The following is a 25,845-nucleotide window of genomic DNA, read 5'->3' as shown; positions in this document are numbered from 1 at the left end:
ATTATTAAAATCTATAATAATAAATAAAGGTGGTCCCTAGCAGGTTTATAAAGGGAATTCAATATACATTTGTGTATCCTCTTGGCTGCTAAGAGCCACTTGAACTCCCACAGACTTTTTTTTTTTTTTTTGATGGGGAACTCCCACAGACTTGAGAACCATCAAATGTCATGTTTAAATTTGCAGGGTTTGGAATTTTTCCAAAGACAACCTTCTTCTCCAATCCCAGCAATGGAAAAAGAATTTCAAGGGGGGACCATGGGTAGGTTAAATTAGAGGAAGAGAGAGAAAATCATGAGGAAATTTCAATTCTCCTTTTTAGGTGCGTGCCACATTTTAGGCTCTTGAACTTTCATTTCTCAAACAAAAAAAAAAACTTTCATAAATAAGCTTTTTGTTTTTATATAGAGACTAAATTTAATAAGGATATGGTGTAAACATAGGAATTTACCGTCTTTAGTCAAATGATACCGCATCAGGCTTTTTTTACATAATTTCACAGAAGAGAGTAGGTATTAACACACATGATCACACACCCCTTCAATATATTCAAATATTAATAAATAAATAAACAAACAAACAAAGACAACACCATTGTGCAAATCTGTGGCCGCTTCTACAAGACCACAAGATATGTGGGGTCATATTGTTAACAGTATAGTTGAAACAAATCTCAAAACCAAAAAAACACAAATTAATTAACACAATTCAAATTATGGTAAAAAATTATAGTCACAATCAAACGATTGGATTTAGAGAAATGCATGGTCAAAGTTTAGTCAAAGTTGGTCAAACCAGATCAAACTTAATAGATGGTCCCGATATCACTGGACTTGGTGAAATTCATATTCAAATCTTAATTATTAGAATTAAAGAGTACGATGATATATTGATGTTGGTGAAATTTGAAACCAATTGGATGATCAGATTGAGAGAATATATATAGCCATATACGTACACAACACATGTCCCTCACGTACCATTCTTAGATTTAATATATAAACGTTGGATTTGAAGAGTGTAATGAAAGGTTCATTCTAGTAAATTATGGTCACAATTAAACGATTGGATTTAGAGAAAAGTGTGGTCAAAGTTTAGTCAAAATTGGTCAAACCCGATCAAACTTAATAGATGGTCCCAATACTATTGGACTTGGTGAAATTCATATTTAAATCTTGATTATTAGGATGGAAGAGTATGGTGACATATTGGTGTTGGTAAATTTTGAGACCAATTGAATGGTCAGATTGAGAGAACATAGTCATATAAGTATACAACACATGTCCATCACGCACCATACTTAGATTTGAAATCTAACCATTGGATTTGAAAAGTGTAATGAAAGATTAATTCTGGTAAATTATGGTCACAATTAAACGGATGGATTTAGAGAAATGCGCAATCAAAGTTTAGTCAAAATTGGTCAAACCCGATCAAATTTAATAGATGGGAGAATATATATAGCCATATAAGTACACAACACATGTCCATCACGTGCCATTCTTAGATTTGAAATCTAACTGTTGGATTTGAAGAGTGTAATGAAATGTTCATTCTGGTAAATTATGGTCACAATTAAACGGTTGGATTTAGAGAAAGGCGCAGTTAAAGTTGGTCAAATCCGATCAAACTTAATAGATGGTCCCAATACTACTAGACTTGGTGAAATTCATATTCAAATCTTGATCATTAGGATTGAAGAATATGGTGACATATTGGTGTTGGTAAAATTTGAGACCAATTGGATGGTCAGATTGAGAGAACATAGTCATATAGATATACAACACATGTCCATCATGTGCCATACTTAGATTTGAAATCTAACAGTTGGATTTGAAGAGTGTAATGAAAGTTTAATTCTGATAAATTATGGTCACAATTAAACGGTTGGATTTAAAGAAAGGCATGGTCAAAGTTTAGTCACAGTTGGTTAAACCCAGTCAAACTTAATAGATGGTCCCGAGACCACTGGACTTGGTGAAAATAATATTCAAATCTTGATCATTGGGATTGAAAAGTATGGTGACATATTAGTGTTGGTGAAATTTGAGACTAATTGGATGATCAGATTGAGAAAATATAACCATACAGGTACACAACACATGTCTATCACACGCCAGACTTAGATTTGAAATCTAACCGTTGGATCTAAAGAGTGTAATGAAAAGTTAGTTTTGGTAAATTATGGTCACAATCAAACGGTCAAATTAGAGAAAGGCGCGGTCAAAGTTTAGTTTAAGTTGGTCAAATCCGGTCAAACTTAATAGATAGTCCCGATACCACTAGAGTTGGTGAAATTAATATTCAAATATTGATCATTGGGGGCTTCAACTTTGACATCAAATTTACGTAGTTGAACTTGGCATCAAAAATATCAGTACCCAATTCAAAATTCAAAATACCTAGTTGGGTTATGCAAGAATTTGATCTTCTAAAGGAAAGTTTGAGGTCGGTGGTTTCAGAGTTGGAATATGGGTTCAATGACACTAACTAACGACTTCTAGGCTGGACGACATATACGGGAAGAACTCTGGGTTTTAGTTTTTAATTTATGAGTTATTTAATTAGATGAAAGCGTTTGAGAATACAATCATGTGTGGTAGCATCTAAACTCTTACTTTTAAAAGTTTGATGTGCCAAACTGATATTGAATAGTGTAAAATATGGGTTTTATACCACATTCTTATCAAATTTGGACTTATATAGATAAATAAGCTTATTAAGGTAGTAAGTTGTAATTGAAATACCATCATTTTTACATAAACTTACCATTAACATTGTTTTTATTATGCGCCATTTAGAACCATCCAAATCAATAATTGTTAAAAATATTGTATCATTAGTTTTATAGAAAAACCATATCCCAATTTAAGTAGTTAAATGAACAGTGTATTGTTTGCATACAAGCAGTATTTTATTTATTCATAATAAAATGATTAAATTTTAAGTTGTCCATTAATTTATTACAACCCTCTTTCTTTTTATTCAAACTTTTTTTAACTATGGTTAACTCTAGTATTTTACTTTTATATATATATATATATATATATATAACCAAAACCTTTAACTTTTGATTGAGCCCTCCACAATTTTCCACATCAACATTTTTATTTTTATTTTTTTAATTTGATTTAATTCTTTCGATTATATATATATATATATATATTTTATTAACAAAGTAAATGCCTAATGAGGTAAACCATACCTCTCTGTTGCTGTTCAATCAAAACTTGTGTTATTTAGTGGGGTGGGGGGGGAAGGAGAAAACTAAACAAAGAGAACCAATTGGAACCAATTTTCTCGACGATTTAAAAACGAAGTCCATTGTAATTGGTCATCATCACTATCAAACTTTTGACTATTGCGGGCTATGGGGATACAATTTCTATGATTTTCTTTTTTTAACTAAACAAAGAGAACCAATTGGAACCAATTTTCTCGACGATTTAAAAACGAAGTCCATTGTAATTGGTCATCGTCACTATCAAACTTTTGACTATTGTGGGCTATGGGGATACAATTTCTATGATTATTTTTTTAACATGTTCGGTTGCCATTTGTAATACCCCTAAAAAAATTTCATCTACTTTTCTATTTTTCCATAATCACTTCAAAAAATTAAAAAAAGAAAGCAAATTGGGTTCTATCTAATCAATTCGCATCTGGTTATCTATATATATATATATATATATATATAGGATTTTGCTAATGTATATATAAACTGAAGTCTTTGACTTTTTATTGACCTCTCTAGAACTTGCCACATCATTATCATTTTTTTTAAAATAAAATTATTTTTATTTAGTCCAAATTTAACAAGAAGTGAAACTCCATTTCTCTAACAAGTCCAACTTAAATTCAAACTCATCATTATCATTTTTTTAAAACAAAATTATTTTTGTTTAGTCCAAACTTAATTAAGAATGAAACTCTATCTCTTTAACAAGTCCAACTTAAACTCATACTCAAACGTTGATAATTTATCTCCAAATTTGCAAGGTTAATCACGAACACTATAAAAGTAGTGCAAACCTCAATATATTTTTTTAAAGCTAAGCAAAGGTATGAGATATTCTTCTGTTATTTTTTTCTCCTCTACTTTGTTAATATATACATATATATATATATATATATATAAATATATATATATATATATATTATGGTTTTTCATATATTTTTTAAAAAGTAATTTTCGTACATGAACTACCAAACTCTCTTTAGCCATTTTTTACAAAATAAAAAAAAAAAAAGCTTGCAATAATTGAAATTTATGGTTGCTACTATTGCATATGTCTCTACTTCATCTCATGATATGAAAGTATGTTAAAATTTAAAACTTATTACTTTATGAGTTCATATACTTTTTTTCTTTTTCTTATATTTCTCTTTTGAATAGTCATATATTTTTTAAATTGTTTCAATTACTTATTCTTTAATTATATATCTTTTTTGGTATTTTGGAAGTTTTAATATCTGAATTTGTGTAGTCACTCACGTGCGCGCGCGCGCACACACACACACACACACACACATATATATATATATATATATATATATTATCTATAATTTGTAAGCTCTGAATCTTTTGATTCCTTTCAATAGTTATAGCCATGGATTATTCTTTTGAATGTAACTCATTTTTCTCTTATATTTCTCTATTGTTTAGTCATATATATTTTGTTTTGTTTCAAAAAATTTTAAGCAGTGAATTATCTAATTCTTTAATATTTTTTGGTCTTTCAGAAGTTTTAATATCTAAATTTTTGAGTTATTTTTTTGCAATATTTGAAACTATTTGACAAATTTTTTGTAAATTATTGCACATTCAAACAATGGCTTTTTCATCAAATTGTAACACAAATTGAAGTCATATAGGAACAAATCATGCAATGGTGTAGTTTCTTAATCAATTTAAGATTTTATAAAATTATTTTAGTCTACCTCACAAATAGATAAATTCTCGTACATAGCACATGTTAGCGGCTAGTATAAATTATTTTTAAGGTCAAGTTCAACGCAATGAAAGTTAGTGATCCACTTCAAAGTTTAAAAAGCTATTAGCTCCCATCAACCCAAAAAAAAAAAAAAAAAAAAAAGGCTATTATCCACGTTAATTGAATTAAAAGTGATCGTGTCAATCAGCCTCTCTTTTCATGAACACTAGTTAAACGGTATAACAGTTCTCTTTTGAAAAGAAAAAAGTAGCCAATTTGGTTTCATATGCATCATATGCCCATTGGCCTTTCAAAATGATTAAATGAAGTCTCTATCACACAAATGATTAAATGAAGTGAAAACCACTGGCTACTGTACATTAGTAGAAAACAACCGTATCACCTTCTCCAGTTATGGTTAAACGAAGTGAAAACAACTGCGTCTATTAAAATGATTTTTAGCCTATTCCATCAAAAATATATATATATATATATATATATGATTTAGCCTAGGAAAGTAAATCAAGCTACTGGCTACACTGTACATTAATAGAAAATCCTGAATCTAGCTTCGAGAATTTGTGATTTATGATTTGTCACGTTAGGGCCGTAAACGAACCAAACTTTGTTGAGTAATGTATGTTTGAACTTGGCTTGTCAATAAAAATCAAGCTTTTTAGTTTGGGATCCAAAAAAAATTGCACCATCTAATGCTTATATCACCAAAAATCAAGTAAACAAAAAACAATAATATACTCATTTTATCATGCTTCTAATTTTACTCGTGATTAAAAATTGTTCAAATTACAACTTTACATAATTAAATCCTTCAATTCATCATTCATTGTCTATAGCTTAAGTAATTGTTCAAAATACAATTTTTACATCCACATTTGTCATCCATGCAACTATAATCTTCACAAATATAAATAAATTAACATTCCAAACACATATATGAATAAACAAGCTATAAATTAACATTCTAAAACATATGTGTAATGTCATAATAATGAGTTTATTTAGTAAACATATATCAAGCTATAAATGAACCTAAACTTGGCATATTTTTATTGAGACCTATTGTTCACGAGCTTGTTCACAAACAATTTTTTTCGTATGGGCTCGGTTCGTTTATCAAACAAGCCTAAAACTAATGCTTAAGTTTGGCTTGTTTATAAACAAACAAATATGAACGAGTTTTTTATCGAGCCAAACCCGAGTTGTTCATGAACGGCTTAGTTCGTTTACAACCCTAGTCACTCACGCACGCAAGTTTGGTTAGTCACATCTAATATTTGACTTTTTAACATTGCTCCAAAATTTGTGAATTGTGAGGAAAGACTGAAACTGACTTGCTGACATTGTAATAATAAAATAATATAAAATATAAAATAAAAGAGAGACTAATCACAATTATGACTTTAATCCAAGAGAATTGGTTCACAATATTTTCATAATAAATTCTAAGTTATAAGTTCTATCATCGAAAGTAGATGTCATAAGTTATAATTATCTTGATTCTCAAAAAAAAAAAAATTATAAATGGTTAGTTGTTATTGGTTTAAATTTAAATGTATTGCTGAAATTTTTTTTTTTCCTACCAATAACAACTGGTAACCACCAACCACTTATAATTTAGGCTAATCACAATTATGACTTTAATCCAAGAGAATTGGTTCACAATATTTTCATAATAAATTCTAAGTTATAAGTTCTATTATCGAAAGCAGACGTCATAAGTTATAATTATCTTGATTCTCAATAAAAAAAAATTTATAAATGATTAGTTATTACTGTTTTAAATTTAATGTATTGCTGAAATTTTTTTTTACCCACCAATAACAACTGGTAACCACCAACCACTTATAATTTAGGCTAAAATGTAAAGTGCATCTTCTAAATTTGACTAAAATTCATTTAAGTTTTCTAACTTTATTGAGTCTTCTGAATTTTAAAGTTATTTAATTCAAGCATTTTGTCGAATTTCATTAAAAAAAATGTCATTAAGTATGCAATTAACTAATAAAAAAATTGAAAACAAATTCTTACATGAAAAATCTATAAAAATATTTTTATTAATTTTTTTTTTTCATGTGAAAAGTAATTTTTTTAAGGGAAATTTTTAACAAAATTGGATAGAAGACCTAAATTGAATAAATTTAAAATTTAGAGAACTTAATTAAACGAAAATAAAGTAAAAGACTGAAATAAAATTCAACCAAACTTAGATGATACAATTTGCATTTTAACCTATAATTTATTATAAAATATTGTTCACGTAACATTTTTCTTAATTTAATATATATGTTATGAGATTCAGTGTACTTTTTTTTTTTCTTGAAAACGGATTTAGTATACTTTATACACATGCACAAACCCACACCATTTTTATATTACAGTTTAGCGCCAGACTTTTCTGCTATGCTGAACCAACTACCAAGAGAAATTATAGGAAACATAGCAGCAATAAAAGTCTTGAAATGGGAAAAACAATTGTTAAGTGGACACAATATGATTTTTCTTTTAAAAAATAAACGGTAGAATTTTATTTAAAGAAATGAACAAGTCTATACAATAGCAAGACAGAAAATTAGACCAACAATGCTACAGAGCTTTTTCTTTCCCTAACAAATAACACAATGTCCATATACAAATTTACATTAAAAATTTCCTAAAAATAGCAAAATAATTTTACAAATACTCAAGGGAGGCTTCCATGATATGATTGATGTAAAATAAATGTTGCATCAATGATAGGTGATGTGAAAGTCATACCTCAACGAGTTCAAGTTGTGTAAAAAAACTTCTATCTTTTTGTGTATCCATTACTAACATAGAGTAATAAGGAGTAAATAGATCCATCCATGACCATAGGAATATTTACATCAATTTGACAATTTGTGCAAAAATTTATATTTATTTTATCATAAAAATCTTTTATTTCTATTTCACATAATTATTTTTTTAAAAATATAATATCAAATTATCTATTATAAACTCTATTTCATTAAAATGTTATTTTTTCTTTATTTTTTTTTAAATTGTTTTTTTTTTTTGGGGCTAAATTGCAAACTACTCCTTTAAAGTTTGGAGTTGTTTGAATTTTACGCTTTGATGTTTCAAAATTTATATTTTACCTCCTAAAATTCTATTATGTTTGCATTAATAGCCCTGTTGTCCATATTTTCTGTAAAGTGTCACATAAGCATGCTAGACATATTTAGTTCATCCAATAAAATGATGTTATGTAATTTTTATTATGTCATATCATTTTTAAAAAGATTTAGGCTACAAAATGATGTGGCGTCATTTTTTGGCCATACTAAATTCGAGTGACAAGCTTATATGGTACTGAGCAGAAAATATGGACGGATGGACTGTTGATGCAAACAGAATAAAATTTCAATGAGTAAAATCTAAATTATGAAACTTGAGAGTGTAAAATCCCAACACCCCTAAACTTTAAGGATGTAGTTTGCACTTTAGCCTTTTTCATTCTTCACACACAACAACCATTATCTACATTCTTCCTTCATTCTAGAGTACGTAAAGAAAGAATAAAAAAATAAATGCAAAATGAATTGTGTCGGTATAAATTTACATTGTTATTGTAGTAACTTTGCAAATTTACACATCTTTAGATTGACTGATGTGTCTGATTTTAGATCTATAAGTTTCAAGTTTATGTAATTAAGGCATTTCTATCAACTTCCGTTAATTATTTCCATTAATAAGTGTCCAAGGTTTTATTTAATTTTTACAAAAATTTTAAATTAAAAAATCCAATTAAATATTGAAAAATACTTTCCAAATTTTTTTTATAAAAAAATTAATGGAAGTTGAAAAAAATGCCTTAATTGAATAAACTTAAAACTTGAAGGACATAATAGAACGAAAACAAAATTAAAAACCTAAAATGAATTTTGATCAAATTTAGAAGTACAGTTTGTATTTTTGCCTATAAAACATAACCAAATTCATGTTAATGAAGAGAACCTTGAAGTAGTTTTCTGGTATGCTCTGGGGCAAGGTATTAGCCAGATCCATTATTTGAACATATGATTATGATGACATCATGACAATTTAAATATCTTCATTCTAAAACGATATATAAGTGCCAATTCCTTGTCAAAGACCATAAAAATTAATTTCCCTCTTGCAAGGGAAAACTCGACAATGACAACGAGTATTATGATTTATTAAAATTGAGATAATATTTAATCACCAACCAAAAATTTTTATTATTGCAATAATCCTTGTATTACGTATTGGTCTAAAAAAAAATAGTTGAAGGCATTTGTTTCTAATCAATCCAAAAACAAATAGGCTTTTTTCTTTTTTTGAGAATGAAATAACAAATAGGCTAAGAGCCATATATCTCAAATTGGCACCTTTTAGTATATTTAACAAAGATATTTAGGGTTTCAAAATTCAAATCCTCTCCAATATAACTATTGAGTTCTAATTTTTTTTTTTTAATTACACTTTTTTACCCTAAACTTTTTTCCTCATTTACAATACTAGCTTGCCATGCATATGCATTGATACACTTAAAAATATACAATAAGATGCATAATATAATTCCTATATATATAATTTAAATACTATTGATAGTCATTTTTATATTTTGTTAACTCTTTAAAAAAATTTGTAAGGATATTATTAGGTATCAAATGTAAATTGTTTTTTTTTTTTTATACGATTCATTTATTCTAGACTATTTGGTTTTTGTACTTAATAACTCACTTAGATGAATATTTATGATGTAGTCCCACATTTGATTCTAAAATTATGAAATAAAGTTCTTTAAGAATAAATAATTTAGGACACATGACTCAAAATTGGAACTTTAATTTGAAATTTTAATTTGAGTTTCTCTCAGTTTCACCTATTATTATATATATAGATTCCTCAAACTATTAATTTGCTTGATTGACACCATAATTTTGAAAGAATTATATCATTGAGCAAACTACCGAATAAGTTGGGTGTTAACTGGTAAATGAGATATAAATTAAGCGTAATTGCAAACTTACCTGCATTTGTTGCAATAAAAAATCAGTATCTTCATCTTATTTAACACCCAATTTAGATGGTAGGGGATAAATTGATATAATTTTCTCAAATTGGTATGTCAATAGAATAAATTGATAGCTTGGGACACATTGAAACGAAAGTTTAGATAGAAAAATGTAATTTTTTAAATAAAATAAAATAAAATAAAAATAAACGTAAGCCACATAAGTGTTTGTGGGGTGTAGGAGACAAGGGTCGGGGTTTAAATCTCCAGGAGGAAACTTCACACATATATACACTTAGATTAGATTATATTAGAGTAGGAATTTTATCTTGTTAAAAAAAAAAAAAAAAAAAAACGAGACTTTAAATAAGAGTACAAGTAAAATATTCTAAAATTTCATAAATGACACCAAATATAACCACAAAATGGTTCTTACCATCCACATTCCATAGTTACAAAACAACTTATATTTGAAGACAAAAGAAACCTCAAATTTACACAAAGACACGTATCGATATAGACTTCAGTTGTCTAGGACAGATCATCTTCACACAAAGACAAAAAAATGAATAGATTCTGTATGTTCAATTGGGTTTTCATGATTTAACCCTTCCTTCGGCAATTGTACTTGTTCTCAAAACGTTATAGTTTCCATCCCTTATTAATTCTTTACCTTCAAACATGATTAATTAGTTCAAAGCTCAAGAAGTTGAGGAGGAAGATGAGGGGTTGAAAGCAAGCTGCTCAGAACAAGTGAGGACTTCATGAGGCCCTGCCTCTTCTCGGCCAACACCCATAAGATCAAGGTAGTATTGGTAATGGGAGACTATGTTGTTCATGGAATCACTATCACCCTGACCACAAACACTATCCCCATAGAGTATATTCATGGTGGTGCCAAAACCAGGAACCCTTTTGGCCAATGTGTCATTCTTGGTTGGTTTCCAATTGCCAACAAAGGCATCATGTGCTGAAGGCTGGTTTTTCTTGACTGGAGTCATCCACCTCCAAACTGCAGCTTGGAAAGCTAGGGTAGCATTTTGTTCTATGTATTCTGGATGGTTCAACAAGTCCACCTTCAGGGCTTCCCCGGCTTTTGCATAGTTGTAGTTCCTGGTGGTAGCACCCACCAAAAAAAAAAAAATCATTAGGATTGACAAGTAATGAAATCACTTGAAGAACACATAGCTTCTTTGATATTCATTTGAATTATGCAACAAAATAATCTTATTTTGAGGTTTCTTTTGCACAAAACAAAATATTGTGTAGAAGTTACTACTTAATGAGGTTATGGCTTACACAGCTATAAGTAAAACAAAAAACTTGTTCAGATGCAGAGATTTGATGAAGGGGGTGATGAGGCTAGAAAGGTGCTTACCAATACAAAGGCAAGGCACCACGGCCATAATATGCAGCTCCAGGAGCGCACGGATAAGTGAGCTTGTAGTATTCATCACAGTAAAGAGAGTCAGGGCTCAGTTCCTTGTTGTAGCATAAACCCCAGGCCAAAGGTCCCCCAGTGGCAACTCCATATCCACCTGAAATTTTTTCAGACATCATAATCATTGTTACTTGCATAGAGAATGAGCAAAGGACCCATTGAATATATAACAAACATAAATTAACAGCGCGATATTAATAACACTGAAGGTTCATGTAATTCCAAGCCAATCCTGTCTTAGGATAATAGAATCTGCCAAAATCAATATGTATGGTCCAAGAACACCTAATGCTTTATTCGCAAATAATGTAGTAATAAAGATCTAACTAAAGATTTGATTATTCAATTTATCATCATTTGAGACCCAAGAACATAAAATCTCTTCCCTAATCTGCCCTGAACAACAGGAAATACGACTTTTCATGGTATGTTAACATTTTTGTCAGTTAAGAAGAGTTGAGAGAAGACTTTCATAGTCTGTTTAAAAAATATATAAGTAAAAGTAATAAAAAAGAACATATCGATTAAGAAGAGTTGAGAGCATAATTCAAAGTCGGTTTGAGGAGGATCCATAATTAATAGCAAAGGGACTAAGGCTTTGTTGTATTCATTTTCAGTCTAATTTATTAATTCAAATACACACATAAACCCAAACTATATAATCAGCTATCCATTCTAAACAGATCTATCCAAACATTAGAGAAGAATTATGACCCCAATTTAAGTTCATTGAAACACAACTTCCTCAAAACCTACAATAAAAATTAAGTTCTCCTGAAAACTTCAGTCAAACTTGCTTAAATCCATGTAAAATTGAACTGTCTGTTTGGAATCCACTTATTTTGCTGAAACTGAAAACTTTTTGCTGAAAGTACTGTAGACAAAGGTAAAAATTAACTAAAATAGTACAGTGAGACCCATAAATAATACCAAAAAGTGCCATGAGACCTATAAATAATAGCAAAAAAAAGTTGAAGAGTAAAGTAAACTGGCTTTTTAATTTTTGTCAAACACACAATTAAAACCATTGGAACCAGAACCCAATTGAAAATAAGTTCTTAAAACACCTTTGATAAAACCAATCAGACAAGACCAAATTACAAAACAGAGAATTTATAACTCACAGGAAGTTTTGCTGCCAACATGGCCTAGAAAAGCAGCAACTTCTTTCATTGCCATCTTCTTCCCACCGGTGGTACCAAAGCCATCAGGCTGGTGCTCAGCAGCAGCAGTGATAAAAGAATGGTAGTCCCAGAATCCAACTGCATGTGCCACAGGAGTGTTGCGCTTGGCAAAGAGGTTCTCAAACTGGTAGGCCTGGAAGTAGTCAGAAATAGTCTCATTACAGCAAAACTTGGAGAACCTTTTACACTCCCACCCCTTTTGACACACCTTCTTGCCCTTCACTATCTTCACCACTGGCTTTACAGAAACCTCATCATCACCATTGACAAGCAATAACATCAATGCAATTGTCAAGAGCATACACCATTTGGCCTCCATTTTGACTATACCAATTGCTTAGAGAATGCTTTGTTGTTGTGCTGCACATTGAAGGAGAGGGGAGAGATATGTGTCATTTAAAGAGGTTGGTGAAAGGGATAGAAAGTGAACGTACAACTCATTAGGAGGAACAGATTTTCAGAGTTGGAGTAGCAGGAGGTTTTGCTTCATTTTTATTCTTCTTTGGAGTGCAAGGGAAGAAAAACTTGATAGCTGACTTCTTCTTTTAATCAATATGTTTCTCCCATTTAAAAATTAAAAATACATGTTTTTTTTTTTTAAGGAAAATAGTCCCTCTTTCTTCCAGCCCAAAAGAGGGTAGAAGGCCTAAGTGAAATGCTGGTGGGGTTCTATTTTAGGCTGAAATGAACTGGTTTGTTTAAACCTGTTTGGGCCTAACAATTTTTGTTGGGTTTCATGATTTTGTCATTTTTTGTTAGTGTTAAAAAAATATATTAAAACCCAAATCCATTATATTGTATTATGCTGTATGATTACATTATATTTGTATTGCAAATAAAGTAATTCTTATTTTTTAGAGTCACAAATAAAGTAATTCGTTTCTCAAAAAAAAAAAAATGTAATTCTAATCCCTGGTAATCATATATGGAAGGGGAAAAAAACCATCTTTTTGGGGCTTTTTAGCATATTTTAGCGGATCTCATAACCAAAATAATAATAATAATAATAATCATTTTTGCTGAGCTTTTTCTCCCTCCCCTCCCAATTAAAAACAACTTTCACTAAAGCTTAGAATTCCCAACACTAGTGTTTAAGCTTTTTTAGTGCACTATTCTAATTTTTAATAAAAATAATGAACTGACATAAATATACATCCTAACTTTTTAGTACACTAATCTAAACCTTGTGAATTTCCATTCTTGTTATAGCTCATCAAATGAGTCGGCTCATCTTTTGGTTTGTTGAGCTTCTTTTCCCTCAACTTGGGAACTCATCCCTTCTCTTCCATCCTTCTATTATTTTTTTTTGTAAAGATGTTGTTGGAGCGATTCCCTTTGTTGTCTTTGCCTTCTTTAGGGCTTGAACCGTCCTCCTCTTAATAATGTTATCTTATTTATCAAGAAAAAAAAATTGTCTACCCATTTGAGAGAAAACACTGCTTAATAATAATAAAAATTAAATAAACATCAGCCAATAATTGAAATAAATGGATTCAAGTATAAAAGTACACTAACACTTTTATTATGTCATCTTTTGTTATTTCTCACATCTAAATGATTTTTCAAAAAAGAAATAAAAATTCTTTATCAATTTAGTTATCAGATGAGTGTAACAACTTGATTTATCGCAAAACTTATACCATTCAAATAGGTTTATTATGATACAAAAGGCATTAGAGTCAAAGTATAACCATTACCCGGTTTCTTCTACAAACATAGGCCTTTAGTGCCAAATGTAATTTCCTCTTATTTTTCTATACATGTTATCACTTTTGCTACATTCTAATATTCTATTTCAGATACTATGGTATATTTGGATGGAGTGAGACCAAGGAGAGGGGATTGAAACTATAAAATTTAGATCCGAACACGTACATTTGAGTTCACCCAAAAATAATAATCTTACAATGTTGTACTAAAGAATTTAAGATTGAGACTTCGTTTATTTTGAAGATATTGATTTTTTAAAAAAAGAAAAAAAGTGCATTTATAGGTGCTTAGGGTTATTGAAATTGCTTATGAAATTGAAAATAATTTTCAGTTAACTATAAAATAGAGGTGCTTTGGGCATAAAGTGTTTTGCACTTTAATGTGTGGTCATAACATTCTAGGCCTCACCCAAAACTCATAAGCTTATCCTCAGGGACGAAACTAGGATTTGAAGTCGAGGGGGTCAACTATAATTTTCTTGAGAGAGGCAAATATAATTTTTCATGGACTTCTTTTCTAAAATCTTAAATATATACTTATTATTTAATATTTTTTAAAAATTTTGGGGGGGGCCACAGCCCCCCTCTTCTTGAACATAGTTCCGTCCCTGCTTATCCTCCACCCTCACCCATTGCTATCAGTAGCTCCATCACCAACCACCAACCACCACAAACGTTGCCGGTCACTTTCTTTTTTTATAAAACAACATAAACCATTTTGGCATGTGCTTTGAGACCTTTCGTATCTTCAGCCCTTAAATTAGTAGGGCCATAGAGGATTGGTAACTAGCGCCAGTGAGACTCATATCATTTAGTAGGTGGGTTACAAAATCAGTAATCCCCCCACCCCCAAAAAATAAAATAAAATAATGATATGATAGTTCAAACTTTCTATATTAGTCTTTTGCTAATTTCCTATGAACTGAGATTAGGTGCAATACTAAAGAAAAAATTTCCTCTGAATTGAGTCTAGGTTTACAAATTTTTTCACAATTTCTTTTTGTCTCAACTATAATGTGATAGAGTATGATTAGTGAAAAAAAATAATAATAAGTTTATGTGGAAGTAATGACTTACCATTCATAGTCTATCACATCAAAATTGTGACAAAAAAGTTATAAAATAATTTGTGATTCTAGAACTATTCACACCAAGAATATTGCACCATATGTAATTGCTTTCAATGGCTAAGATGATTGAAAGTTGAAAAAAAAAAACTTTTAATCTCAACCATTAAATTAAAATAAAAAATAAAAAGGTTAAAAGTTAAATAAAGTGGTAAAAAAAATTGTGAGAGAGGAAGGGGCATTGCATTTGCACCGAATCTTTATTCCACAAATAACTTATTGTCTATTGGGTGGTATTTGTTGCACACTATTACACACACTTGTTTTTTAACTAAAATTGTTTTTTAATTGAAATTGTGAATTGAAGACACGATTTTCATCTTAATAATTATTCTTGAAAGACTCATCATAAAGATCATTCACACTAATTATTAAGCTCGATTCTATTATAACTTTTATTTTATCGTATCCGACCTAATCATTACATTCCTCTTATATTGTATTTGTGTCTTTTTATGTTTGAGTTGGAAACTAGGTGCACGGAATTTCCTAAAGTGTGCTCTTAAGACATACATTAGTAAATCATTTTAGTAAACTTTTTATAGAAAAACGAAAAAATAATTCAATATTTTGACAATTTTTTCAATTTTTCTTAAAAAATTTTCGAAAATGAAACCGAACCCTAGGTGCAATTTGCAAACTGCAGTGAGCCGAACCAACAATTCCTTGGACTATTTGAAGAAACTTTAGCATGAAAAGAAGTGTGGTACTGTGCATTAACCGAGTATTACACCGGATACAATTCATCCAATGATTGAAAATAATAGTAAAGATGTTAACTTTTTCCTTCAATCCATAGATCAAAAAACTTTTTTAACTCCAACAACTAAGAGAAAAATGTTAAAAGAAATTAACTTATAATTTCACTCCTTAAATAGTATCGCCCCTGATGCATTATTTACTGCTCCGAATCTCAATCTTTGTTGCATCATATGTAATTCTAGTCATATTTCAGTATCAATTTTATTTTTTATAAATTCATATCATATCATAAAATTAAAATATATAATAATAATAATAATAATAATTAGGTTATAGAAGTCGTAGTTATGCCAAGAGTCTATCTTTCTGAAAGATAGACATAAATTTTCTCCAATTTAAAATTTTCCACACTCCTTGACAAAATTTAAGAAACAACCAATATTCTCATCACAGAAGTTGCATAACCGAACTTGTAATTTTTCCCGTAAAAAGCTTATCATTACAAATAGCAATCAAACCTTTTCTTTTTTCTTTTTTTTGGTGATACATGCATGCAGCTGAGGATTCCAACCTTACTCCTAAGTCCTACCAACCATCTCGTACATTTTATTATTATATTAATAATTTTTTATTATTAGGTAAAAACATCAATATACTACTTTTTATATAGATGTGATTCAAATAACGATCAAATAATTTACTAAATAAACTAATTGAAACCAACAATCATCTCACCAGACGTTGTATCCAAGTGATACCCAGTTCCTCAAGTGACCGCTAGCTCTAAATTTCGATCCCTCAAAATAAACAATTACCCAAAAAAAAAAATTAATCATCTCATACTTTTGTAAATTAATGTGCTATTAGACCCAATTTTTTTTTAATAAATATGATATGATTTGATTGTATGTAATCTGCTTCAAGATAATTACTATTTACTATCAAATCAAATCATCAATAAATTCTTTAAAAAAAAAAAAAAAAAACGATAAGACTTTACTATCAAACTTCATTATTGTTAGAGGTTAGGTTCTAGTGGGTTTTTTTTTTTTTTTTTTTTTTGGAGAGAAAGGTCAAGTCTTATCTTAGTACGATGAGAAACGTGTAGTCTTATCTTGTTTTGTTTTTTTGGGTTCTTGGGCCTCCGCAAAATTCGTTGGTATTTCGCTTTCCTTTGTTTCTACAGGGGAGCGTAAAAATAAACAGGGACTCAGTGAATGTGGGCCCAAACTCCTTTGTCGTTAATGGATCCTTCATATAAAGTCACTATCATTATACATAAATCGTTTGAATTTTGGACTCCATTGCATGCTGCCACACGTCAGTCAGATTTACCAATCGAGTTTGGAGTAATGTTAGGTACACAGCTAATTAATAAATTTACAACATTTTCTATTTTATGAAAATTTTCATTTTAAAGTTAAATCCTATAGTTTAGAGGTTAGTGCAAATTAAACTCTAGAATAGCAATTAAATTCTAAACTTTTAAAAAGTAACCAATTAAACCCACAAAATTGGTCTAACACCATTTACTGTAAAACGAATTGTCTATATTAAAAATTTTAAAAAGAAAAGTGAAGGAAAGGAAGTCTAGAATAGAGACACTGACAGAGAGAGTTTGTCGGCATAGAAAGGAGTGTGCAATTTGTGGAGGAGCCGAGCTGTGAAATGCGTGATTGATTTTGAGTGTTTGACTGGTTTCAAGACAGATTTCCTACGCTTTCTTTTTTCTTTTTTCTTTTTTTTTTTTTCTTTTTTTGTGAGTTTGAACGACAGTTCAATTAATGGTGTTAGACTTATTTTTACTTTAGGTTTAATTTGTTACTTTCATTTCAACAAAAAAAACAAAACAAAAAAATTGTTACTTTTAAAATTATAGGGATTAATTTAGGTTATTCATAAATTATAGGGTTTAAACTTTAAAGTGAAATTTTTCATCAATTATATTTTCTTGTTCTATATTAAGGAGGTTGGCTAGAAAACAAGGTTTAATTGACAAATAAATTAATTTTTTATAGGTTCTGTTAGCTCAACTGGTAAAATCTTTAATGGTAGAATGAGAAATCTGAAGATTTAATCTCTACCTATACCAAAAATTGATTGGTGTCTTAATCTGATAATAAAGAGTTATTATAAAAAACGAACGCTATAAATTGAAACTTTAAAAAAAATGAATTTTTTGTATAGGACAAATAAGTGGATTAAAAGTTAATTTAAATTTATTTCCCTTAGGACCATGTTAAATTTATTCACATAATCGCGCGAATTAAAAGTTCTTAAAAGTTTTATAATTCAATTAGTCAACATTTTTTTGTATTTTCAATGAAGAATCAAATCTTCACACCTTCGAGTCTCTGATTACTATCGAATTATCAATAATAAATAAAGTCTTAATTAAAGTTCTTCTTTTTTTTTTTTTTTTTTGAAACAAGTCTTAATTAAAGTTAGTTGTGAAAGTACCATTTGCTACTTACCATAATCTTTTTTAACTTTTTATTAGAACATTTTTTTTCCTACTTCCGCGTGAAGATAACGAACCACACATATACCGTGCAAATTAAGTTTAACACTGGTGACTGGACGTTTTTGTTTTGGACAGTGAAGTATGAAGGATAGGTATCGTTGAATTACTGTTTTTTTACCACTGCCTTGAAATTTAAGCCAAGATAATTATACTTGTTAGAACATAAAGAAAGAAAATAAAAGGACTATTTTTTATATATATATAAATAAGAAAATAAAAGGACTTAGAAGATAGAAGGTGAGAAAGTGAAAGTAAGAATTATTTGGCCTAAAGAGGAAGTTTAACTATAAAATTGATTGTAGTTTTAGGCTATAATCTTGCTCGATATTTTTTTTATTGATGGTAAATTTTGACAAATCCACTATTGAATTACATCTTCTTCTTATATCCTTAATGCTTGTCAGACTTTTAAAAAATTAAAAATCAATAGTTATGTATCAATAAATTGTTTAAATTGCAAGTTCTTGTAATTTAAAATTATGCATAAAATATAAGTTTATAGATTATATAGTAAATAATATCCGATTAACGCAAAATTTGACATGTATATTAAGAATGTAAAAAATATGCAATTCAACTGTTAGATTTTCAAAATATGAAGTAATGTTTATTTTATTAAATAAGGTTGTAGCCTAAGGTTACAACTAATTTTGTAGCTAAACTTTGTTCTTGGCCTAATTGTTTACATCCATAACCAACAACTAAAAAAAAAGACTTTAATATAAAGTATATATGAGATATATTAGACTAAACCTGAAATAACAACAACTTATCATATTCCAAAACCACAATAGTCAATTAGTAGTTTCTCTAAAATAAAAAAAAAAAAAAAAATACAAAACCACAATAGTCAATTAGTCAATGATCTACTTATTTAAGAGTTAAATCATTTTGAATATATAACAGTGTCAGTTTCTTTAAAACTTTCTTTCATCTCTCCATGTGTGTGTATGTGTTAAAAATACTTAGTATTCTAAAAAAAAAAAATGATCTGCTTATTTATGGCAATATCATACTCCCGTATAACATCCTAATGTGTTATAAGAAAACCTCTAAGACTTCCAACTTTGATTAACAATTTGTACTTGCTTTTCTAGACCGACCCTAGAGACCAAAAATCTTTACCCCATGCAGCCCATGGACGCCTCTAAATTTATGGGGAAGTAAGAATTAGGAATTGTAACATGTTGGGTGTGAGAGGAAATTTTTTATTTTTTATTTTTTAAATCTAGACCCAAATCCAGATCCTTAATTACTAAACCCTTTTAAAATTTGAAGAAAATGACACAAACACTCAACTTCTTCTCTCTTGTATTTTCTTTTAGAATTAAGAGTAGTCTTCATTTGTAGCCTGCTAGGTATTTTAATGCAAGTAATTTTCTTTTTTGATATATATATATATATATATATATTAATAGGTAAAGTTTAGAGAAAATCCAATTAGATTCTACAATTGAAGTTCAATTTTGCGTCATATATCCTTAATTATTTATTTTTAGAAAGTTTTATTTCTTAATTTTGGAGTCAAATGTGAGACTACATTATAAATATTCATCCAAGTGAGTTATTGCGTACAAAAACTAAAGAATTTATAATTAATGAACATAAAAAAAAAAATTTTAATTTGAAAAATTGAAAATTTACCTTTTCTACTTAATAATATTCTTAGAAGAATTTTTTAGAAAAATATATAAGAATGACTATCAATAATATTTAAATTATATATATAAGAATTATATTATGCAGTTTAATGTATATCTTTTAACTATATTTATATGTGGGGGCCAATTAATTAGGAAGTATTGTTAAAAGCAGTATTAACTGGGCCTATGGCCCTATCCGAGGACGTTAGACCATTCGAGAAGGCCCAAATAAGGCTATGAGGAGAATAAAGTTAAGAAAGGAGTAGAGACAATGTGAGATGGGTCCAATAAGCGTCCGAGGACAAAAGTCTTCTCAGCAATGTGTGTCCAAGGTAAATCTGAGTGTTATACCATCACAGATTTACTTCAGAGTTACACCACAACTAAGGATGGGACATTGGACCAGGGATTAGAAAAGAAATGTAAACAAATATCTTCAAAAGTTGCTACCTCCGCATTAAATGCCTTTCAACCAACTCTCTGACTGCATTAATGTGGAAATGATGTCTGAACAGTGATCAAGCAGCCTTATAGCTACTGGTTGATGGTTCGAGGAGGTGCTGGATAGGACAGGAAGGAATCCTCCAAATCTAACCCACACGTGTGTGGTAAGGATGATACCAAGATCGCAACATATAACCCGAAAGAATGCACTGAGAGAGAGGATTGGAACTCTTGTACAATTTCTGTCTTGAAGAAAACCATATGAAACAAATAACTTAGTTTGTTCCGAGGATAAATTTGATAATCTTATTTGTGTCAAACCGTCATGAATCATTAAGTCTAATCGTTTTTCTTTTGGGATAAATCTAGTTCTTCTATCCACGCTCTATAAATTTATTGTTTGGGCCGTTAGCATTTGAGCCCACTCCGGTTTTGGGTCCAATACAATTTCAGTTCTTACATCATACATATGCATAAAGTTACAAACTAGTTGTTTATAATATGAAGCCTTTGATCATTTGATTTTAATAATTTTTACTTTTTAACCTCGTAATCCTTTTAACCTTTTGAGGATAGAGCACGATACAATGTCATCCTCAGGATTACGTAATTTCATAAACAAACAAGAAACAACACATGGAAAATATTATAGTCCAGATATGCTACACAATTCAAATTGACAATTTGGCGGAATAGATATTAGCTTAGGTTGAGAAACTACTATACGGTATACGCTAAAACGCAATATTCTAAGACTGACACGATTTAATCAGCGGCCTAAAAAGTCCAATATAGTAGACAACTAAAATTGAAAATCTGATTGAAGAATATTAAGGTTGAGAAAGTATCAATGAAAAAAAAAAAAGTTTGAGAAAGTTATTTACACTCAAAACAAAAGGTATATATATATTTTTTTTGCTAGGTAAACAAAAGGTATATATGCTAATATGGATTAATCACCAGTCTTGTCAAATTGTACAATACCACTATTATCGTGTAAATTGTAAAGTGCACATTGATTTCACACCCCATATGTGGATACGAAAATGATGTTTCTTATACTATATGCATAATACTCGAACATCTTTTTCCTTGTCAAGTCGCCAGCCACAATCTCACGTACCCTCGACTGTAATATATAATTATATATACTCACTGATTAATATACTGTAATTCACTGATTATTACTCTTCGTTGTTGACAAAAATGTAATTCACTGGTTGTAGTTAGCTGAATGCATTATTCTTTGATACTTCATTGTCATTTCATTAATTTCTCACTTATCAATTATCATGTCTCCGTGCACAAAAACAAAAACAAAAATAAAGTTTAAACTTTATTAGATTCTGTTCTATGTCTCGTCAAGCACTTAATATAAATAAAAAATAAAAAAATAAAACTATTAGCTATACATTGCCTATAACAGTTATTTAGGAATGTTCCAATTGTGCTGTTCAAAATGATGGTAATGCTAAAAAGGATATTTAAATGGGTTATCAGATTGGATTGAATTTTGGATAACTATGCTGACTCAAATAGATGTTTTGACTTTTTTGAATCTAACACGTATTCTGAGTTCAGAATTTATCTGACTCAAATAGACTCAGAATTTATCTGACTCAAATAGATGTTTTGACTCTTCTGAATCTAACACGTACTCCGAGTTCAAAATTTATCTTTTCAACTATATCAATTAATATAGTAAATTAAAATTTGAGTTGAATCATGAGAATATAAGAATACCAATTTTTTTTTCAATCTCAAAGATAGAGTTTGGAATAAACTACAACGGTGAAAAGAGAAACTTCTCTCTAGAGCTTGTCAAGAGATTCTTATTAAAGTAATGGTCCAAGTCATTCCAACTTACACAATGGGGATGTTTCAGCTACCAATAAAACTATGTGATGAACTCAGTGCTACGTGTGCAAGATTTTGGTGGAGACAAGTGTGGTGTGAGAGGAAGATTCATTGGCTTAACTAGGGAAAGCTCACTCAACCTAAATGTGAAGGGGGTATAGGATTCCGAGGCCTGCGTGCTTTTAATTTAACTATATTGGCAAATCAAGTGTGGAGGTTGATATTGTATATAAAGGTATATACATGGATAGATTGTAATAATGATGTTTAAGTTTGGAGAATATTATTTCATAATGTTGTTAAAGTGAACATTCAAGTTCTGGAATTTTCTAAGTGAAAATTCGAAATACAGCATTTTTGATCGTTCGAAACTAAAGTTTCAATCGATCAAAATGGTAAGAAAATAATCCTAGAGTCTCTAGATGAATCGATCGCTATTCGATTCCTGTTTGATCGATCGAAAAGAGCACTCGATTGATCAAAAGGAACTTTCGACCGATTGAAATTCTTAAAATAAGATTCTCTACAGAATTTTTTGGTGACTATTCAGAGAGTTTAAAGAAGTTTCAAGCATTGTGAACAGTTTTATAAAACATTTTAACTCTTCATTCGTGCCTTTTAATGAAATATACCATGTGGGTATAAATAGAGGTTTATGTTCACTTGAAAAATAACTAACTCCACAAAATAGTGAGTTAAAGAGAAACACAAGAAATCATGTGGTCATTCTTCATAATTGTTATCTGTAGAACTCAACATCTTGATTGTATCTTGGGGGCAAATTTGCGATAGCCCTTTAGTAACAATAGTGTGAGAGGTAAATATTATCTAAAGAAAACGATATTATGCCATCAAGTTATCTATTTTCTATTTGTCTTTTGTCTTAACTTTGTTTTTCCATTATTACTTTGTGTATTATCCCCAACCGTTGATGCAAGCCCCAGAATTGCTCCTTCATCGATGTTTTGAAGCACGCTATTTTCCTCGCTGTCACTTCCTGAAGCCCTCAGATCGTCCCAATAGCTCCTTTGTATGGAAAAGTATTATGGCTGCCAAAGGGGTATTACAAAGGGGCACTTGTTGGCGAGTGGGAAATGGAACTTCGGTCAATGCTCGTCATGATAACTGGAGTCCTCGTTATCCTACCTATAGAGTAGTCCACCGGCCTATCTAATTGCATCCAGACTGTAGAGTGGAAAAACTAATTGATTTTGAGACTGTATGGAGGAATAGTGTTCTCATTAAACAAAGCTTTCACAATGAGGATGCGGACGCTATTCTTTGAATCAATCTTAGCTTTCATTACATCCCCAATATTATTTTCTGGATGCATAACAAAAATGGTATCTATTCAGTCAAGTCTGGATACCGTGTGGCTTGTCAATTAGCTAAAGAGGCAGACTGTGTAGAAGCATCTAGAGGAGTCTTTAGTCAGGAGGTGTGGAGAAAAATTTGGAGGTTGAGGCTCCCAAATAAAAGCAATGTGTTTGGCCGGAGAGCATGTAAGGAGATTTTGTCTACCAATGTCAACTTGCACTGAAGGAAGGTGATTGCAGATGTTGTATGTCCTATTTGTAAACTTGCAACAGAAACATGATTACATTCACTGTGGGGTTGTGGGGCAGCGAGGGATGTATGGGCTAGTAGCTTACCTCATTTATAGAAAGTTGGTCTAGACCAAGAAGACATGATCCAGTTAACACGCCTTATGATGGATAGGCTTTCGATAGATGAACTTGAGTTGTTCCTAGTTCAAGCTTGGCTAACTTGGCATCAATGTAACACAGTTGTACATGGGGGTAAGTTTCGAGATCATGGGGCATTGAATCGGCGAGCTTTGGACAATTTAGAGGAGGTTCATCATGCCCAGTTCCAGCTACACAAGGGAATGTGCCCCCAACAATGTGGCAGCCTCCTCCTTCTGATTTTTACAAAAGCAACTTTGATGCGGCCTCCTTTACGAATCCTTCGGCTTTGGGTATTAGGGTGATTATTCGCAACGACAACGGTGAAGTGATGGCAGCTCTCTCTGCTGGGGCTTGTCCAGCTTTGGATAGTGATGAGAACGAGACTACGGTTTGTTGCAAGGCAATTCTATTTGTCATGGACGTGGTGTTTAGGGAAGTGGTTATTGAAGGGGACTATGTGGTTGTAATGAGATCTTTATCTAGTTTGGAAAGGCACTCTTCTAGGCTCGGGAATATAATACAGGACATTCAGCTTTCTCTAAAGGAGTTCAGATGTTCCATTTTTCGTCACATTCGGCATGAGGCAAATACTATGGCACACTCTTTAGCTCATTATGCTAGGCATATAGTGGACGTTGTGGTTTGGTTGGAGGATTCTCCACCTCGTACTAAGGAGGCATTGTACTCTGCTTTGGCCCATTTGCATTGAATGAAATTTAGGATCTGTGTGGATAGAATTTATTTTGTTGAAATTGAAAACTGAAAATTGAAAACATTGTAGCAAAATATTTTTTAAATATGTGAATAGTATCATGAGACTCATTTTTAATGAAAAAATTGTTGAAAAGTATAATTTGTGGGACCCAAACAGTGCATGGGTATACTCTTCACTGCTGACTAACTTAGTCAAAAGGTGCGGCTGAAGTAAAAAAAAAACTAAAAATGCGTGAAAACATAAAACGCAACCGTGGACGCTGATCCAAACCGCACCTCAATCCATTTTCCCAAAAAAAAAAGTCAAAGACAATAAATATCAATTAAATATTATTTATTTAACTTTATATATATATATATATATATATATTAAAAACTATTCTTATTTATTGAAATGCAAAATTGTTAATTAAGTTATTTATTTAGGTTTTATTAACGTCTCGGTTTTTTTTTTTTTTTTTTTTTTTATGGTGTGTGGTTTGGTTGGAGGATTCTCCACCTCCTACTAAGGAGGCATTGTACTCTGCTTTGGCCCATTTGCATTGAATGAAATTCAATCCGTTTTCCGGGAAAAAAAGAGAGGAAGGGTCAAAGGCAATAAATATCAATTATTTATTATTTATTTAACTTATATATATATATATATATTAAAAACTATTCTTATTTATTGAAATGCAAAATTGTTAATTAAGTTATTTATTTAGGTTTTATTAACGTCTTTTTTATAATTTTTTTTTTTTAAGAGAGTTTCAATTTATGGGGACTACTCTTGATAATAGTTATTTATCATCAGACCAAGACACCAATCGGATTTTTGGTGTAGGCAGAGATTGAACCCCAAATCTCTTATTCAACCAT

The 25,845-nt window shown here is 30.3% G+C and overlaps 2 protein-coding genes across 2 annotated transcripts; one reads left to right on the top strand and one right to left on the bottom strand.

Annotated features, from left to right (window-relative positions):
* Nucleotides 1–10,327: 10,327 nt before the first annotated feature.
* Nucleotides 10,328–12,968, bottom strand: LOC126688937 (chitinase-like protein 2). The gene is made up of 3 exons (XM_050383879.1): nt 12,520–12,968; nt 11,333–11,492; nt 10,328–11,067 (listed from the first exon to the last, which is right to left on the bottom strand). Exons 1-3 carry the CDS (start codon nt 12,896–12,898, stop codon nt 10,656–10,658), a joined length of 951 nt encoding a protein of 316 aa, XP_050239836.1. The 5' UTR covers nt 12,899–12,968; the 3' UTR covers nt 10,328–10,655.
* An 11,519-nt stretch (nt 12,969–24,487) lies between these two features.
* On the top strand, nt 24,488–24,982 carry LOC126690240 (uncharacterized). Its single transcript, XM_050385362.1, has one exon. It carries the CDS (start codon nt 24,488–24,490, stop codon nt 24,980–24,982), a length of 495 nt encoding a protein of 164 aa, XP_050241319.1.
* The last annotated feature ends 863 nt before the right edge of the window (nt 24,983–25,845 follow it).

The sequence above is a fragment of the Quercus robur genome, chromosome 6 (genome assembly GCF_932294415.1).
Source record: "Quercus robur chromosome 6, dhQueRobu3.1, whole genome shotgun sequence".
Taxonomy (NCBI): domain Eukaryota; kingdom Viridiplantae; phylum Streptophyta; class Magnoliopsida; order Fagales; family Fagaceae; genus Quercus; species Quercus robur.
This window is presented reverse-complemented; position numbering and strand designations above follow the sequence as displayed.